The 18,683-nt window shown below is 37.1% G+C and overlaps 1 protein-coding gene and 1 non-coding gene across 2 annotated transcripts; both read right to left on the reverse strand.

Moving 5' to 3' along the window:
- Positions 1–10,152: 10,152 nt before the first annotated feature.
- Positions 10,153–11,075, reverse strand: LOC122084911 (ruvB-like 2). The gene is made up of 2 exons (XM_042653332.1): positions 11,050–11,075; positions 10,153–10,807 (listed from the first exon to the last, which is right to left on the reverse strand). The coding sequence occupies exons 1-2, from the start codon at positions 11,073–11,075 to the stop codon at positions 10,153–10,155; spliced, it is 681 nt and encodes a 226-aa protein (XP_042509266.1).
- Positions 11,076–13,649: 2,574 nt separating this feature from the next.
- LOC122085291 lies at positions 13,650–13,736 on the reverse strand. The gene has a single exon (XR_006142070.1). It is a non-coding gene; the product is annotated as a small nucleolar RNA snoR128 (small nucleolar RNA).
- Between the last annotated feature and the right edge of the window lie 4,947 nt (positions 13,737–18,683).

An 18,683-nucleotide genomic window follows, 5' to 3' on the forward strand; every position in this document is an offset into this window, starting at 1 on the left:
TCAATCTAAAAGGTGGCGATATTATAGTCTCCAGTAAGAGAGTGGGACTGTGGGAGAGAGAGAGAGAGAGGCGTGTGGGTCGCCACATTTCTAGGGCACGATGCCTCGACCCGCAGCCTTAACTGGTATGGCTGGCCGGCCGGCCTTGGTCCAAGTCGTCTGACACTCTCATTTTGGGGTGGCACGGTGGAGGTGGGGCTGGCCAGGTGGGGTTGGGCCGTTGGGGGCATGTATCGGAATGTGTATCGACTATCTCTAAAACCAACACACTATAGGAATGGATCAGTTTTTTTTTTTTGATAAAAAATGGATCAGTATTAAATCACTTGTATCAGACAGAAATGCTTAAATTCTATACAAAATGGATTTCTGACTTTTTCTCTCAAGCCTGAACTGTTCAACCAAGATGGTATCACCAGGTATCAGGATTAGAGACATGTCAAATCGATAGAGATCACCTGATATATCTAATCCAATATCAATAATTTGAACCATGGTTGGGGTGAGGTTTGAAACAGTCAGTTTGGTTCTGTTTTGGTTAAGTTGAATTGGATTTGCTCATGTACCTGCATAAACTGAATCAGGACCGTTAAAGAAGTTGTTTGGTTTCGATCGGTTTTATTGGTTTTCTATAGAAGTGGTTTATATTGATCGATTTTGGGTTTTATTGGTTTTTTTATAAAGGGTTTTTCGATTGTGGTAGCACAGTCTCTCTGTGTCCTGCTATGTTTGAGTGCGAGACAATGCAAGCGGGTAGCATACTTGCTCCCTTATGATATTATAGGAAAAACAGAAATTAAAATGAAGCATAGCCCTGCATCGTCGTCATGCATCAAAATAGAGAGGAGATGAAATGACCACCCTTTACGAAAGGTAGAAATCTTTTCCCCATTGATGCTTCCATGTGTAATCCCATGGTCCCCGCCCTTTTAGATTCAACACCACCTTTAAGGAACCGTCTCTCAATATTATTGTACAATGTGGTCGATTGATTGATAAGGAACTTTCGATTATCAAAAGAAAACTATCTAGATTAGTCTCATGACAAATTTAATGACCAATTCCAACTTTTCTATATCTTTTTTTTTTTCATCACCCATTACAACCATACAAATTTTTTACTTTGGTTTTATCAAGGCTTGAATTATTTAAATAATAGTAATTTTTTATTATTTTCAAATCATTCTTGGATATAAATTATTAAAAATTTAATGAATTAAGGATGTTATGGACAATATGCTACAAATTTTTTACACCAACAAGAGCAACCAAATACAATTTTTTTTGTACCCAAATTTATTTTTTTGTTTGATGGCTTTGGGAAAACCAACCATGTCACAACCCTGATCACTTTCTTCCTTCTTAGCTTCATACTTCACCACCAAGCAACTGGTGACATCTCCCAGATTGCCTTGTTGGCCTCTTCATCCTACCACTATTAACAAAATCCCCAAAACAGATTTTTAAAGTTCAAAGGAAATAAATTCTTTCAAATTTGCTTATCTGAGGTTGATTGAAAAACTTATATATAGAATATAAGGTAGATCTATATCTTTGTATAGTACTATTCTTTGCAAAATATATATTTATAGCTATCTTTTGTAATAAATTTTCTTTATTATTTTATGGGGAGAGTTTCTCTAGTTGATAGAGGAGAAATCAATGGTAGGAGAGATCGGTGGAGGGTGTTTTCGAATAATTCATCCAATAGTAAGCGATATTTGACATTGATTGCTCACCACCATGTTCGTTGGTAGAACCAAAAATCTTTTTCCTTGTCTTATAACTTAAAAGGATTCAAACTAAGATGAAATTAAAAATAAATAAATAAATAAATTTTTTTATTATTATTAGGTTTTTTTTTTAAAGAAACTCTTTAAAAAAGCCCAAACTTTCTCCAACCAAATTCTAATTACATAACTTGCTACTGTTATTGCCTTTGGTGCTTCATATTGGCACCCATTTTAATTGATATTTCACTTAAATGATTTTTATGAGATACTATAAATTGCAACATCAATGCTATCATATATGATAATTAAACTTTAGGTATCTCTAGTAGATGACTTGGATCTTGAGAGAAAGGCATGTGATAGGCCTCCATATATTATTGAAGCGTAGGCAAATCAGTAAATGAAAGGAAGGACACTAGATCCAAAACCAACATGACCCTTAACATGATCCTTAACTCAACTTTAATAACAAATTAGTTTAATCTGTTTATGTTTATTTATTTTACTATATATCTTTCCATCTTCGATGAGGGTTTATACAAAACTGTATTACACCCTCATGCGTCAAACAAGGATCACCTTCACTCAATTTCAAAACCATGGAATTTGGCTTCCTTAAATTAAATCAAATTGATACTAACTAATTTATATGTTCTTAATATTCAAACCTATGAAGACCATATCAAAAGTCATTATTTATTGGGAGAGAGAATGCTTACTGGCCGCAAGGCCCCTTAGAGGGCGGCAAAATGACGCCTCCACCCTATGAAATACAAAAATCCATCTGCCTCCCTTTGATGCCCATGTGCACTCCTTCATTGGCCTTACGTTGATGCAGAGATCACAAGATCAAAGAACAATCTATTTATCTTATTTTAATATCTAGTCATGAATTTTTTTCACCCAATTCCCAATAGAAGTCTTCTGGAGGCACTTTTAGTTTCTTTTTGATAATGAGTCTTGTGAAGTCTTAATTTATAGTCCCACCCAATTCCCAATAGAAATCTTATTGAGTGTTTTTTTTTGGATAAGTCTTGTGAAGTCTTATTTTATAGTCTGAACTGCCCCAACTTAAGAGGGGAAGGTTAGTTGGAATGCAACACTTAGATTTTTCTATCTTGTAGGTTTCTATTTATTATGGGTAGGCATGGCACTTGCAGAGTTTAAAATGTTTATCTGCTTTTCCAATTCAAATCCTAAACCTGATCTGATCCATCTTGACAGCGAGGGTAAGAGAGGATCAGTAGTTCATTAAATAAATAGAGGGTGGGGGGGGGGTGGATAAAGGAATATGGTAGAAATTACAACTTACATGCAAAACTTCTTGGGACAGTATACAGTATTAATAGGGAAAAATCTGACCTTAGAGGTCACCACTCTCACCTCCTTTCTTTCTTTTATTGTCTTCACTGGTTAATTTTTAACCACAAACAAGTAAGTGCTTAGAAAGTGAAAATAAATTTGTTATTTCACATGTATACTTGAAAAATATGCAAATCGATATTGAGATTCTGAAAATGACATAATGATAAGTTATTTTCAGTTATTTTGTAGGAATAAAACAATAGTCGATTGAAAGAAGGTTGTAAATTCTAAATACACCTATAGAAATGTTATTTAGACACTCTCTATACAAAAGGAAAAAATAATAGGAAAAGAAACCAAGGTTGATCTAGTTAATGGATAGAATTTGATGGCTTGTGAAACTGTTGAGTTTTGGAATAAAAATTGAAACATCAAATTTGTTACTAGGTTGTGGTCAAAAAACATGTTAGAGGCTTTCTTAGGACGACTCCCATCTCTTTGGAAAATATTTAGTAAGAATTCTTTGAAAGGTTTTGTGGTTACAATGAGCACTCACTAACAAATCAGCATGATGTTCTTGACCTGACCTTTGTCCCTGTCCCAACGTTCATACAATGAGAGTATCAACCTTATAATGACGTTTATCTTTTCTTTTGTGATAACTCCTTGTAACCAAGGCATGGATGCATAGAGATTAATTCTTGTTTTAAAAATAAATGAAAATTATTTTGTAATGCAATACATCAATTATTTTGATAAAAAATTTCTCTAAACCATCACCTAATTTTTTTCCCCTTAGAATGTGATGTTACTATTTCCACTATTTGGGTATTTAGGTAACAATGTGAATTTAACATGTGTACATCAATCAAACTTCAAATTTAGATTCAATCATATAATCCTTCCATAAAATATTCTATGCTATTATGTCTATCTACACACCCTTTCTATTTTCAAAACTCTTCAGGGTAGCCTTTAATTTTGAAATACATTGATTGACACTCGGCAATCTTTGTTTGAGTTTCTCACTAGGAGATATTGAGTTTGTCTTTTGGTTGTTATTTGCTTCCTCTCCCTACTTAAGAAAAAAAAAACATGTTTAAACTATCTAAGAAAGATTTTTGTTTTAATGAGAATAAGAACTTAAATATTAAACCATGGGGTCCATCATTACATCATGATCACAAAACGAGTGTAATATCCCTAATCCAACAATATTGGCTAATTCCCACGTACACATCTTAGCAGGATTAAAAACAATGTATTTATACAAATATGGAATCGTACTAAAGTTAAAATGTATTTCTCAAAACGTGGATAGAGATAATAATGGACAAACGATGTTAGAAGGCTGTGGAATAAATTGAAGTAAGTTCCTGGATGAGAGCCAAACTTTGTTTGAGTTGAAACCTGATATTTTAGCAAAACACCTTTGGTTCTACATTTTTACAAAATTCCAATATCATCTCAACTCATTTATCAAAATACCCTTCAAATGATGAGTAATAGCCTAACAGGGGGACTGGAAATAAAAACAAACCCCTCGTCCCTTGTGTCATAGCTCATAATGGCTTTCCCTTCCCCACTCGTCCATTTAAAAACATCTCAGCCAATAGGACTGTGTAAGTTCTTTCCTGTCCGAACCCAAACCTGACCTCTTGGGAGTTGGGAAGTTCCACTCAAAAGCCACTCATCCAGCCATGCTCTGTCTCTCTCTCATATGCATCTAATTCCACACCATCCCCAGCAATGCAACTGTAACCTCAGCTTACAAAGTTGATGAAACCACACGGCTTTGAGAAAAGTATTGATGATCAAAGCCGTGTTTTCATGAACTTTGTGAGCAGAGAGTGCCAAGCACGCATTAACTTCCGGTCCCCAGCACAGAGTGGTTCCATCATCCATGGCCTTAAGGGTCGGCATCCTTTGTTTGTGAAGCCCAGCTGCTCGATCGGCCCCCACGCTTGTGTTCCACTTTTAAAGTTTTAACACGTGAAAACATAATTGAAGGGAGCGGGGAGAAGCCCTTTCACCCTTCCTAAAGCCTACATTTCTTCATTTTTCCCATCAAAACTCATTATAACCAGCACAGAGGGAGCGGGCGGGAGAGCTATGACCAGGATCCATAGACTACCCAATAGCCACAAGGTTTTGTTCTGTTGGCCCAAACCCAAAGCGTATCTGTTAATGTTATTTACAGCCCCTGCAGGCTGGGTATCAGCTTGGGGCTCAGTGCTTTGACTGCAAGGACAGTCAAAACATCTTTGATGTGTTCTCATAATCACTACCATCGTTATCAGTATTTGAAGTTTAACTCTGCTACTGGTGAAGATCAATTCGCCTTAACTATAATGCCGTTCTCATTACGTTGTGTAGAATGATGCTATTAATATATACTTGATCAATTACAACATTGGACTTCATTAGAGACAGTCAGACAGGGGAGTGCACCAAGGGGGAAATTTTCTAATCCATTGGTTATTTTTTTTATTTTAAATTTTCTCCCCACCCCACCTCTTAATTTGTCAATTGTTGAGATGTGGAGAGTGTTGGAGATATGATGTCTTTAATTCTATTTGTGGTAAAAGTGGGTTGAAAATTTTCTATGGCTAAATGGGTATTTTTATAAATTCTATATATAGTTTTTCACTATATATTTGTAACAAGGTTTTCTTTCACTAAAAAGCAATCTAAGAGAAGTGTGAAGACAAGCGTTGTAACTCGTAGGACTTCATCTCTTCATGGGCTTAGAAAATATTGCCGAATCTCATAAATCTGTGTGCATAGTTTGTTATTGCTGCGTCATTTTAAAGTTGCATTTGTGTAGAGTTATGTTTGTTCTTAATGCTTTCTTATACTTGAAGAGTTATTATCTCCACCCATGCCCTTTAAAAGTGTTGGATTGGACCCTCTAACATGTATCAGAGCTGGATTCCTTTGTTATCCTTCCTTCTTAAGTTGTATGTCTAGATGTGGATATGGATATGCCGAAGCTGAAAATGGTAAGTGTTATAGAATTACAGTCCCACGTTAGTTTGCCCAGGTCTTTGATTATGCATTCATATGTTTTGATTAGCTTTCTCCAATTAATATCTTAAGGTTTTAGATTACACCTTCAACCCTATTTCCCTTTCGTTTATAATGTGGTAATCACCAATCACTAGCCACTAACCTTGCACAGAGACAACTTGTACATAAACACACGGACATGCATACAGAAGAAGGGGAGGGGGTCACAGAGGAAGTCTTTGGTAGCTCAGATGAAGAGATGAATTGTGAAAGGGGTCGTTGGGGGAGACTGACATTTTCCATGTGGGTTTGGTAGGGGACATACTTCTACCCATCTTTTCTTGCTCCCTAATCTCTCATTTTTTTTCTATTGTTGCTGTTATTGGTGGTGGTGGCTTGCAAGACTTTAGTGGTACTGGGAGGTTACTTTGCTCAGAAAGTCTAATACTACCCATCTTATCATCTTTACTTCTTTACACCAACAACTAATAAGGGTGGAAAAGGAGATCCAAAAGGACTCCAACTTCCAAGGAGTATAAGTCACAATTCTGTCTTGTCAAATGCCTTTGTTCTTGTACTGGTACTAGTAATAAAATAACAGAGTAAATAGTAATGGAAATTGAATGAAATTAGTAAGGGTTTTGGTGGTGATGGTGAAGATGGGAAGAGGCCAAGGGTAGAGCTCAGGACTATCATATGATTGCAGTTGGTGCCTTAAATTCCTGACCCTTCTGGTTAAGGTAAGGATACCCCACAAAAGTCCAGTCATCCACAGAGCCACACAAAGGGCAAAAAAAATTAAAAGTTTACATATTCGGCAGCCAAGTGCCAAGGCTTACGTTGCGTTCCCGATGTTTGACTAAAGTCCCCTGAGGCCATGACCTGTTCAAACTTCTGAGCTTCAAAGTTCAAAGCTCACCGGGCAGAGTGCTCACATGGGCGCGTCCCCCTGAAGTGCCACTGCCACAGGGATGCCACCCCCGCGATCTCAACTCTCGCCAACGGCGAACCCAATCAATAATTCTACAGTAAAACACAGAACCCCTCACAGGCGAGGCTGACCGGCTGACCCTACTAGTTCAGTACCAGCTAGGTCGGGCCCCCTTCCTTTGGGGGATAGTCTTAGTTTGAAGACTCTGAAACCGACAAATACGGCTTGTGTACCCTTATGTCCTTTTGGCTTTTAACAACGAAGACAAGAAGTGACTACTGAATGCATTGTTGGGCCTCCCTCCCACAAGGGATCAATACTACCCCCTCCTCACATGAGGATGAGGTTCGGTTTGGTTTTAAGAATCCAAATCAGTAAAATCAGCTGGGGTAGATCCTGATTCTTCCCATTTTGGAGTGGCCGATTCCCACTGCATTTCAAGGGTTCAGGTCGGTTCTTGTTCATTGTTAACAAAAACGCGTTTAAAACTCCATTTTAGATGTATTTTCATTTTTTACTGTTTAAAACGCGTTTTCTTTTTATGACATTTTTTAAGACTTGATTTTTTAACATAATGTCTACTTAACTGACCATATATCTCTCTCTCAATCTCTGATCGACTTGATTTTTTCACCAACGTGAAGTTAACTCAATGGACTATATTTCTCATTATATTACCTTTAACTCAAATTCAATTCATGGACCCCGAAATTGAGTTATAAACTGACGTATTTGCTGAAAAATATTTCTTAAGTGATGACTCCTAACTCTAACTGAACATATATCACTTCGAGAGTGTGTTGATTATGTTGACAACAATGAACAACACCATATCCTAGTCACATTGCTCAATAAAACTTTGGGCATGTATGATGTATGAATTTAAAATTGGTGTTTGATGATATTCAACGATATGTCTTAAAACTTATAATGGGACATGAGATGTATAGGCATTAATGTTAGATATTGTAGTTGTTTTCAACACTAGATGTAAATATTCATATAATAATTCATTAATTTATATGAGTATACTACCGTTCTTTTAGTCTTGTTTGTTTGAAATCTACACGTTTAAAACATGTACCGTTTGTTTTTCGATTTTTACCGTTCTCTATTTTTTTGACCGTTTATTTGACTGTATCATTTGAAACATTTTAGTATTTAAAATATGTACCGTCCGTTTCCAATTTTTTTTCTGTTCCTGATCTCTGATTGATTCTGATTGAATTGGATTTTGATTTTGATTTTGGGTTTAGTATACTTGGGATGAGGTTGTTCTAGCAGTCTATCTTTCCATCCTAAGTATTTTAGGTTGTATTTGGTAGCCAAGAGAAGAGAAGAAAATAAAATAAGTACACTTTTTGTATTTTTTTTCTTGGATTAAGAATTTCTCTTTGTACTTGGTATGTCTTCACCTTTCGAAATTTAAAATTCATTATGGGAATTATGAAGTTTTCATTTGCTCCCAAATGAGAAATCTTGTAAAAAACACAAGAAAACATGAGAAAATATGAAAACATAATAAGACAAAAAATGAATGATTACACAATGATTTCCTATGTGTCTATCCCTCTCCTAAAATTTTCTTTTCTTTTCTTTTCTTTTTTTCTCTTGATTACCAAACATACATACTCTTATATTTTCTCACCATTTCATTTATTTTCTTCTCTTGGCTACCAAACATAGCCTTAGGGAATTTCAGCCTAAGACCTTTCAAATCTGAGAAGCATTTTACTTTTTGTGTACCGTTTCAACCCCTGATCTTAAGTATAAAAATCCTTCGTAGCGAAACTGCCGTACACCTTTTTTCATTTTTCTTTTTTCGTGTTTGTAAGTGATATCAATTCACTTCCTCGGCGGAGTTTTCAATATTCCATGTGATGCATCTCCATTTGACATGTTGATCAATATTGGGAGAACTCAATCTCATAACACCAATTTATAAGATGAGGGAACCCAAGACCATATCAACACACGTCAAAGCTCTTTCATCTTACATGTAAGATTATCCCCCTATATAACTGATATGGAATCCGACACCCACCAAAGACCAGCCCTCCTTCCCTACTCCCCGCTCTCCACCTATAGTTCTTCCTCTGCTGACCTGTCTTATTGAAATCAGCTAAAAGTGAAACATATGCAAAAATTCCCAAAGTCCAAAGAGAATTTCTATGGGAAGAATAGGGGGAAAGGGGTAAAAAAGGGAGGGGGGTGTGGGGGTGGAACCTCTAATCTAGCTCTTTCATGTAAAATAGATATCCAAGTTTTCAAGATTGATCTACCCCCCTGACTATCACTGTTTTACCCCATCAAACGAACATGATGGTGCACGATCTACAGATATTCCATTCGAAGGCTTCAACGCTTAGCATTTCCAAGTACAAGTGATAGCAAGGGCAACAATCCAGGGAAGAAGATGTGCGTGGAAGGGGAAAGAGGAGAACTTGCATATATATATATATATATATATGTCCAGGAATCCATCTGATGAACCTCTCAGCTAAGGGGCAGAATCAGTTTCTTCTCACCACAAACTCTTATCTAGCAATTAAAACTTCCAGAGATCCATATAGTACTATTCCTACTGAAATTCTGGTTTAGCAATTTAAGCTACCATGAAAAAAAAGGGACTAACAAAAACCCACATAATAAAATTAAGATCAAATTCATCCAAAAAAAAAATTAAGATCAATAATAGCTTGCTATGTTCTGGATGGGCAGGGCGAGGTTCATGCTGAGACCATCTACCTATATGAAAACTTAGAACCAGAAAGAGAAACCAAAACCACCCGTTCTGTCCATCCTTGCTACATACATAAAAATACATCAACACTGATGCACTTTCCCCATGGACATGAGGGCTACGCATGATAAAAACTAAGGAGAAGTGTTCTGTTTAGGAGTGGAGCTCCTACGCCAGCACAAGAGCCAATCAATGCCCCGCAATTGGTTTAATCCATGGGGGATAAGGAGGTCGTTTTACAGGAAGAGGAGAGATAAAGACACATGACCGCTGATGTGGGAGCTACACTCCCAGACAGAAAACTTTCTTCCTAATAACTAAATACTAACCTACTTCGATTCTCCTGCCAGTTTCCCAAAGAAAGTTGACACTCCACAATTGCTTGCATCATTAGAAAACGATTTGTACCCCTCTTTCAAAACCACCAAAACTCATGAATGCATGGCAATGGCTTCATCTTCATCCCCCTCTCTAGTTGGAACTTCACTGAACATATACTGACTCTGATATTCCATCAAATATTGTGTCGATCTCTTTACATCCAGGAACAGCTGATATACCCGACTGATGTCTTCCATTTCAACAAGCTTTCCCTTCCGCTTCTGGCAAGCCAATGCTGCGCCAGTGATGAGGTGGATCGCATACCTCAAGGATGCTTCCACCCCAATCTTTGTCAACAAGACCTTTGCATCCTCAGACATCTCAACATCTTCTTCTTGGCATCTGATGTCAAGGATCTTACGTATTTCATCTTCTGTGTATGGCTGTGTGGATATGATGAGCAATCGATCAAGAAGGTCAATAGGTATGCCATGAGGGGATTTGTAGTTTGTGCCTCGGATGGTTGTGATCCCTCTGTTGGTAGCAACAACCAGAATTGGCGCCATTTCATTCTCTAATGCACGGTTCAGAAATGAGAAGCACTCAATGTCAAGCATGTGAACCTCATCTATGAACAGAACCCCAGGCACTATCTCTGCTTTCCCTTCCTCCCTCCACTCTGCAACCTTTGTGTCGATCTGCTCCCTAACCTCTGCACGGATTTCACCCGTATCGCCAGTGAAGAGAGCAAGAAATCCCTGCGTCCTGAAAGTTTGGGATCAAGCAGAATCAAAAATCAATTTACACTTCAAGTACAGGACTCCTTTTGCAAAGATTAAAATAATCAAGAGTTAGAAGAGGTACCAATAAAATTCCAAAAGGTAAGAAGCAGCAGTACCCAACATGATAAAAATTCATGATTTAAAAAAGGTCAGCTCTTAACACACAAAAAAATATATACATGAAGAGTGAAAAGTTCTCTAGACTGCACAGAGCATATAACTTACCTGGTCTGCACAGCTAGTTGTGACATGGGAAGGGTGATGTGGGAATTCTGATTGTTGTATTTGTTAAGAGATTAGTACTACTGAAGGGGTATTTCTGGTAGTGTATTTATGTTATTATGTCCTTATGTGTAATTTACACATGTATCCGCCAGTAAATACATTATATTTTAATGTTATAAATCATTCCCACTCCCGCTATTAGAGTACTCTGTTCTCAGTATTCGTAGGGTGTTTTTCTCCACCCTCTCTTTGCTCCTCTTTCTCTCTTCTGCTACTACTTTCTTTCTTCTCCTCTCTGTGTGCAGGTATTGATTACGGGTTCTAATACTGTCACATGGTATCAGAACCATAGTTGGCACGGCGTCAAGGCGAACCAAGGCGGTGGAGGGTTGTCTAAGCGCTTAGACGCGAAGGCGCCCGCCTTAAGGCGAACAAGGCGACCAAGTGTTATTTTTTATTTTCCCTATTTTCAAACATTATTTAATAAGCTATATATACCTTGTATCACAAAAAAATCAAGATTATGCAACATCAAGTTATTAAAAATCAACATTTAGCCATATTAAATCATAAAAAATTAACATTAAGTCATATCAAGTTATAAAAAATCAAAATTTGGAGAAATGCTCTTGTTCTATAATAAGTTTGACTGGTCAAATGATTTTATTTTTACATGAGACTTTTTGTATTAGTTATAATATAAAACCAGCTTTCCAACAAGTCTAAGATTATTTAAATCTGAGTTAAAATGACAAAGTCATGCTCCGGTCAAACTTATTTTTAAGTGCGTGAATGCTGTTAAAATCGCATGAATGAAAATCATTTTATGGATATCAAAACAAAAGATTAGTTCACCGGACTTTTGGTTTTTAGCAATTTTTTAACATGATAGAATTTAAAAAATTTTCATAATTGAGAAAAACCCCAGCATTTAAAAGTTGAAAATCGCCCCTATAACCAAAATCCAGTTTTTGTTCTTGGACTAGGGGATTGACTTTTTATCCTTTTGGAATTTGATTTTTAAACTATTTTTATTGGATTCAAATAGGGGGTATTTGCTTATTTATGAATAATATCTTAAGTAAATAAAACATTTACTTAAATGATGTTTGGCATAAATAAAGTTCCAAAATACAAGGCGGCATGCAGTGTAACAAGACGATTGTCGCGTAGGCGACGCCTTGACAACTATGATCAGAACATTGATTTCAGTACCTGCACAGTTCTCTTCCATTATTGTTTTGCATGACTGTTAGGGTTCTTCCCTATTTTGTGGTGCAACAGCCACCTATGCTACGAACCCTAATTACTCAAACAAGCAAAACTAGCGTTTCTTCACGTATTGCTGCAGTGATTACTGGAGGAGTTTTGGTCTGAGTTTTATGCAGAAGAAGTCTATTGATCATGCTATTCATCTGCAAAAGGGTTTTCTGTCTTTTTTACCCGCGCAGGAGATTTTTCTCCATGTGCATGAGGGTGTGATCTCCCTCTGGTAGTTTTGGTGCCATGCAGGTACAACTCTCCTCCTCTAGTTAGTCAAGAATATTATTGTGAGTGCAGTATTGAGGACTGATCATATCTTCTTTCTGTGTATTGAATCAGATTTCCTCAGTTCTTGCAAAACCCTAAATTTTTGTGAGATTTTTCAAGAACCCTATTTTTTGCGGGTTGATCATTGTGAAATTTTGGTGATATATATTCTTTATATTGAAGTGTCAAAATTTTAGACCTAACAAACAACCCTAACCCTATGATCTCAGGGTTGTGATGTAAGAAGTTCCTGTCATTGTTAAAACTGCAAGAATTTTGGTTCTGATACTAACTGAGGAGGTCCCGAGTTCTGAAACCTTAACTTTGGATCACTATAGGCCCACAAGAATGATGAATAACTTCAAAGTAAAGCAGCATTATAGTAATTTTTGGAACAGTCCAAACCCTTTGAAAGGGAAGCAATAAATTCCTAGGGCCAAACTGCAAAAAAGAATGTTGAAAGAATGGGTTTTATGGTATTTAAATTGAAACAGTGACAAAACACAATCAAAGTTAATGAAGCAGCAGGACATTTGAGTAATATTTTGGAAACATAGACTTATATGCAAATATGAAGAAATGTCATTTCTTCCTCATGAATTCTGCAACAAACAGAAGCCAGAATTGAAGAAGTCAACCTAACTTCTCTTCTAAGCTTTTTCCAAATTGAGTGAAATTTTGGAGATGAATCAGTAACTCCTCAGCCTCTAAGAATTAGCCAAGCACTTTGAAACATTGTTGGAAAACCAGGTTTTGACTCAGGCGAGTCACCAGGGAATCCTGGTCAAGAGTCACGCAGACTAACGCTGGTTGGAAGTTTCACCATAGGTGAAGCCGAGAAGGAAAACTGTCCTATCGAAATGGTCAAGAATGTTTGTAATCCACACATCGGACAACTAAGATTCATCCCAACAACGGCGACTGAAATTCAAGAACGAAAGCTTCAATAGAGACATTTTCTTACCATATTACTCAGAATTTCAGATTAAGCCACTGCGATTTAAATGAAGTTAAAGGATAAAATCTCAAAACTGCCTATAGGTAAACCAGAAAAAGAAAAGGTTTTACTGTTGCTCAGGTAACCGCTCAGGATTGAGCACCACATCAGCACCCAAATGAATGCTTTCGATCAGTTCCTTTAGCACTCATCATCGCAACACATCAGCTAAACTGGAAATTTTTTGAAAAAATAAAATAAAAATTCTGCCGCAGAAGCAGAAGAGAAATTGCGACTCAGAACCATATTTAACCTCAGCAAGGTAAATCAGCCGTCAGAAGCAGAAGAGAAAGTGCGACTCAGAACCATATTTAACCTCAGCAAGGTAAATCAGCCATTAAAAGTTTACAATGAGCGAACCCATTTGATGATCTAATAGATCTTCAATGTCCTTAAAATCAGGCACAAATCCAGAAATTAAAGAAAGATGAAAAAGTTGACTAAAGAATTAGTTAAGCCAGAAAACCTGGTTTTCCAACAATGCTTCGAAATACATTTTGAGTAGCTACAACAACAACTAAGCTTTATTCCAACTAAATGGGATTGGCCACATGGATCCTTGCCCTCCAATCAGCTCTATATACAAGGCCTAAACTATGCACGTCTTTCCTCACCATTTCTCTTGGGTCATTTTAGGTCTGCCCCTTGCTCTTTTAGTTCCTTCAATGTAAATCAAACCACTCCTCCTTACTGGAGCATCCAAAGGCCTTTGTTGAACATTGCCACACCACCCCTAACGACTTTCTTGTAGCTTATCATATATCGGAGGCTTGGAGCTACTCCCAAATCAGCTCTAATATGGTCATTCTTTACTCAATCCTTCCTAGTTTTGCCACACATCCATCTCAACATCCTCATCTCCACTACACTCAACTTATTTTCATGTTGCTTCTTAACTGCCCAACAATCTAAACTAGCTGGTTATATGACCATCCTATAAAAATTTCTCTCAAGTTTTAAAGGAACAAGTCGATCACACAACACTTTGGACACACCTCTCCACTTCATCCGTCCTATTTTAATTCTCTGTGAAACACCATCCGTTACAGTGGTAATAAGATAAAAATCATAAATACTACAGTTTGGATCAAGATCCCCTACAACACCTTTGCAGTATAAATCCTCCAGGATCTAATATCCGAAATCATATTACCTAACCTCATTAGCAATTCATTGAGATTTCATTTCATTTTGTTTTCATTGAGAAGTTCAATTACCCAACTTTATCTTAACATAGGGCGTCGGGTCTGAAAAGCCCATTTTATACTATAGATGGGCCAGCCCAGTTACCTAAATAAAAGCACGTAAAACACCTCCCCACCCACCCCCCCCCCCCAAAAAAAAAAAAGAAAAAAAGAAGAAGAACATTTTATTATCGATCAATCCATGGATGGAGAGAACTTCCCATAAACCAGAAATCAATCAAAATTTTGTGAAAAATTCAGTAGGGTACAGATCCAGATGAGATTTCAGGGTTTCATTCTTATTCCTAAAGGCCTCCCAAAAACAATCAACAGCAGAATTAGAGACCTTCAAAAAAATTATTAAAATTCCCAGAGTACTCTACTGGACTGTAGCAGAACAGTAACGAATTTCAGTTTTAGCTCACTCAAAGCTTGAAGATTAGAACCAAATCCATACTATTAAAGTTGGATTTAGTTGGGGTATAACCATAAAAACCCCAACTCAAATTATCTGGACTTAATAGGGTTCACAAAGTTTGAAGTCTGAACATAATCGCCTCCAGGATTGAAGTCTCAAGCTTCAATTAAAGGAAAGAGAGGCATGGGGTTTCTCTAGCTTTTGGCTTAGTAGGCCCCATAGTTGTCAAGGCGTCGCCTAGCGTCCAAACGTTTTTTTAGGGCCAGGGCGAGGGACGCCATTGCTGAAGTATAAAAGGCGGTCGCCTTTGGTATCAAGGCGTCCAAAAGGCGTCACCTTTGGCGCCTTGGACGACTTGTTATGAAAGGCGACCGCATTGGTTTTTTTTTTTTTTTTTACTTTCACTTAATTATTTGTTTTTTATATTTTAATTCTAAATTTTTCATTTGATGAAGTACAGGTTTTTAAATGGTGTGAGATGCATGGAATCATTTTACTCCTCAAGTGAACAACAGGAAAAAAAAAAAAAAGGTTTTGTGGTGGGGGGAAATATAACATGAAAGGTTTTTTTTAAAACCCTCCATGTTTCTCTAGTTCTCTCTACCGGCTGGTGAACTCTCTCTGCAACTCTGCCATTACAAATTTACAATCATATCGTAGAACTTTGAATTCAACCGACCGACTGGCTGAAATCAATCCTTCCTTCCTCTGTTTCGACTTCAGGTATGTTTGTAATTTTTTTTTCCCTCCCTACTACTTCGTCTTCGAGCTACGAATTTTTTTTTCCCCTTTTCTTCCTCTGCTTCTTCTTCATCTACGATTCTTTTTTTTTTCTTTTTTCCCTCTTCTTCCTCTACTTCTTCTTCGTCTACGTCTTTTTTTTTTCTTCTTCTTCTTCTTCTTCCTCTGCTTCTTCTTCTACGATTCTTTTTTTCTTCTTCTTCTTCTTTCTTCCTCTGCTTCTTCTTCTACGAATCTTTTTTTTTCTTCTTCTTCTTTCTTCCTCTGCTTCTTCTTCGTCGACGACTTTTTTTTTTTTTTTTTTTCTTTCTTCCTCTGCTTCTACGAATTTTTTTTTTTTTCCTTCTTCTTCTTCTCGTTCCCTCTGCTGTCTTCTTCCTACGAATTACTTTTTTTTTTTTTCTATCTTTCTTTCTTCCTCTCTCTGTTCTTCTTCTTCCGCTCGGAATTCTGCTTTCTTTTTTTTTTTCCTTTCCTTCTTTCATTCCTCTGCCTCTTCTTCTCGACTCTTTTTTTTTTTTCTTCGTTGCTTCTGTCCTCTGCCTTCTTCTTAAGTTCGACGACTAATTATTTTTTTATCGTTTTATATCTCCTCTCTTCTATTCCTCTAGGCTTCTTCGCTCTACTAGCGTCTTTATTTTTTTTTTCTTCTCCTCTCTTCTTCTTTGCTTCTTCTTTGTCTTCAACTGTGTTTTTTTTTTTTCATCTTCTTCCCTTGCTTCTTCTTCGTCTACGGGTTTTTTTTTTTTTTTTTTCCTCCCTTCTTCCTCTGCTTCTTCTTCGTCTGCATCTGGTTTTTTTTTTTTCCCCTCTGTTGTTCTCAAATGCTATTCTCAAATGCTGTTATTTATGTGATAACCATGTTTTTTATGTACAAAACATCCTGCCCTGCAAGTATATAGACTGTAATAGTGTAATCTGTGATTCTGTATTATGAATTTATGATTGCATGATTATTATTGTTGTGCATTAGTGTAGTGCATTAGTGCATTAGTGCATTAGTGCATTAGTGCATTAGTGTAGTGCATTAGTGCATTAGTGCATTAGTGCATTAGTGCATTAGTGCATTAGTGAATTAGTTATTATTTTTTAGATTGTAAAGTGCATTGTAGATTGATATGCTTTTTCTTATTTTTTGTTACTTAGTTTCTCTTGTTGTTGTTTCTTATGTTTATGTAGTGCTGTAGTTTATTCAAATAGATATGGCTACTAGTGGTAGTGGCGGGCCATCTGCTAGTACTGGCGCATCAACATATGATCCAAGCAAAGATCCAACTAGGAAGGCCAAATCAAAAGACCCCGGGTGGAAGTATGGATATTGGCCAGATCTTAATGATAAGAACTTAGTGCGATGTACACTTTGTGGAAAAGATGCCAAAGGAGGAATCAAAAGGCTTAAGCAACATTTAATTGGTGGGTATGGAGATATATCAAAGTGCCCAAAGACAACTGCAGCAATCGCTAGAGAGATGCATTAAGCTATCATGCGAAATCAGAAGAGGAAGCCTGATGTATTTGATGAGGATTATTCTGTTGGTCATCAGGAGGGAGATGATTTGCCTGAAGAGATAGAAAGTGGAGGGCAACTCCAGTCTGGTGTACCAAGGCCCCCAACTATAGACTCCTCAATAAGGAACCTTGTACCAAGTTCTGGGACATCTTCCAAAAGGAATAAAGTTAATGTTAATACACAAATGGCAGTAAAGGGTCCGATAGATTCTTATCTTAGACGGACTCCTGAAGAAATAGTTGGTGAGAGGAGGTCTAAAGGTTCTACCCAGACAACAATACAAAGCAGCTTAAGATCAAATGCAGACAGAAAGAAAACTAATGCATATGTTGCAAAATGGTTTTATGAAGCTGGCATCCCATTCAATACTGTCAAGTTAAGGAGCTTTGAGGAGATGGTTGAAGCCATTGCACAGTTTGGGTCAGGATATAAGCCCCCTTCTTACCATGAGTTGAGAGTGCCCTTGCTACAGGATGAAAAAGCTCAGATTGACTGTATCAAGAAGAAATATGAAGATTATTGGAAAAGGCACGGGTGCACTCTTATGTCTGATGGGTGGACTGACAAGAGAGGTAGACACTTGATTAATTTCCTTGTCAATTGTCCATTGGGGACTTATTTTATGGGCTCTGTAGATGTATCTAGTGAGTCTCAATATGCAGCCATGTTATTTCAGCTGCTTGATAGTAAAATTGAAGAAATTGGGGAGGATAATGTGGTACAAGTAGTTACAGACAATGCAGCTAATTATGTTGCAGCTGGTAGAATGTTGATGGAAAAACGGAGTAAGCTTTATTGGACTCCTTGTGCAGCTCATTGTTTGGACCTCATGTTAGAGGACATTGGCAAGTTGAAAGCTTATAAAACAACAATAGAGAGGGCAAAAACAATGACAAGTTTTATCTACAGACATTACAAACTTGTTGATGCTTTGAGGAAAAAGACAAATGGAATAGATCTGGTGAGGTCTGGAGTTACAAGATTTGCTACCTCATTCTTGACACTACAAAGTTTGTACAAGAACAAGGATGCCTTGAAGCAATTATTTGTATCTGATGATTGGAATAGTTCTAAGTTGTCCAAGACAGAGGCAGGTAAGAAAGTACTTGAGACAATACTTGCACAAACATTCTGGAACAGTGTACTAGATTGCTTAAGAGCATCCCAACCAATTTTAGTTGTCTTGAGGTTAGTAGATGGTGATGAGAGGCCTGCATTGCCTGAAGTTTATTTGGTAATGGAAATAGCAAAAAA

Source organism: Macadamia integrifolia, chromosome 7, assembly GCF_013358625.1.
Source record: "Macadamia integrifolia cultivar HAES 741 chromosome 7, SCU_Mint_v3, whole genome shotgun sequence".
Taxonomy (NCBI): Eukaryota; Viridiplantae; Streptophyta; class Magnoliopsida; order Proteales; family Proteaceae; genus Macadamia; species Macadamia integrifolia.

What these genes read in the sequence shown, in the direction of transcription:
- LOC122084911 (XM_042653332.1), bottom strand. Translation starts at nt 11,075, where the DNA reads ATGTCACAACTAGCTGTGCAGACCAG. An exon ending in CAACTAGCTGTGCAGACCAG is followed by an intron (nt 10,808 to 11,049) that starts GTAAGTTATATG and finishes CCAAACTTTCAG; the next exon opens with GACGCAGGGATTTCTTGCTC.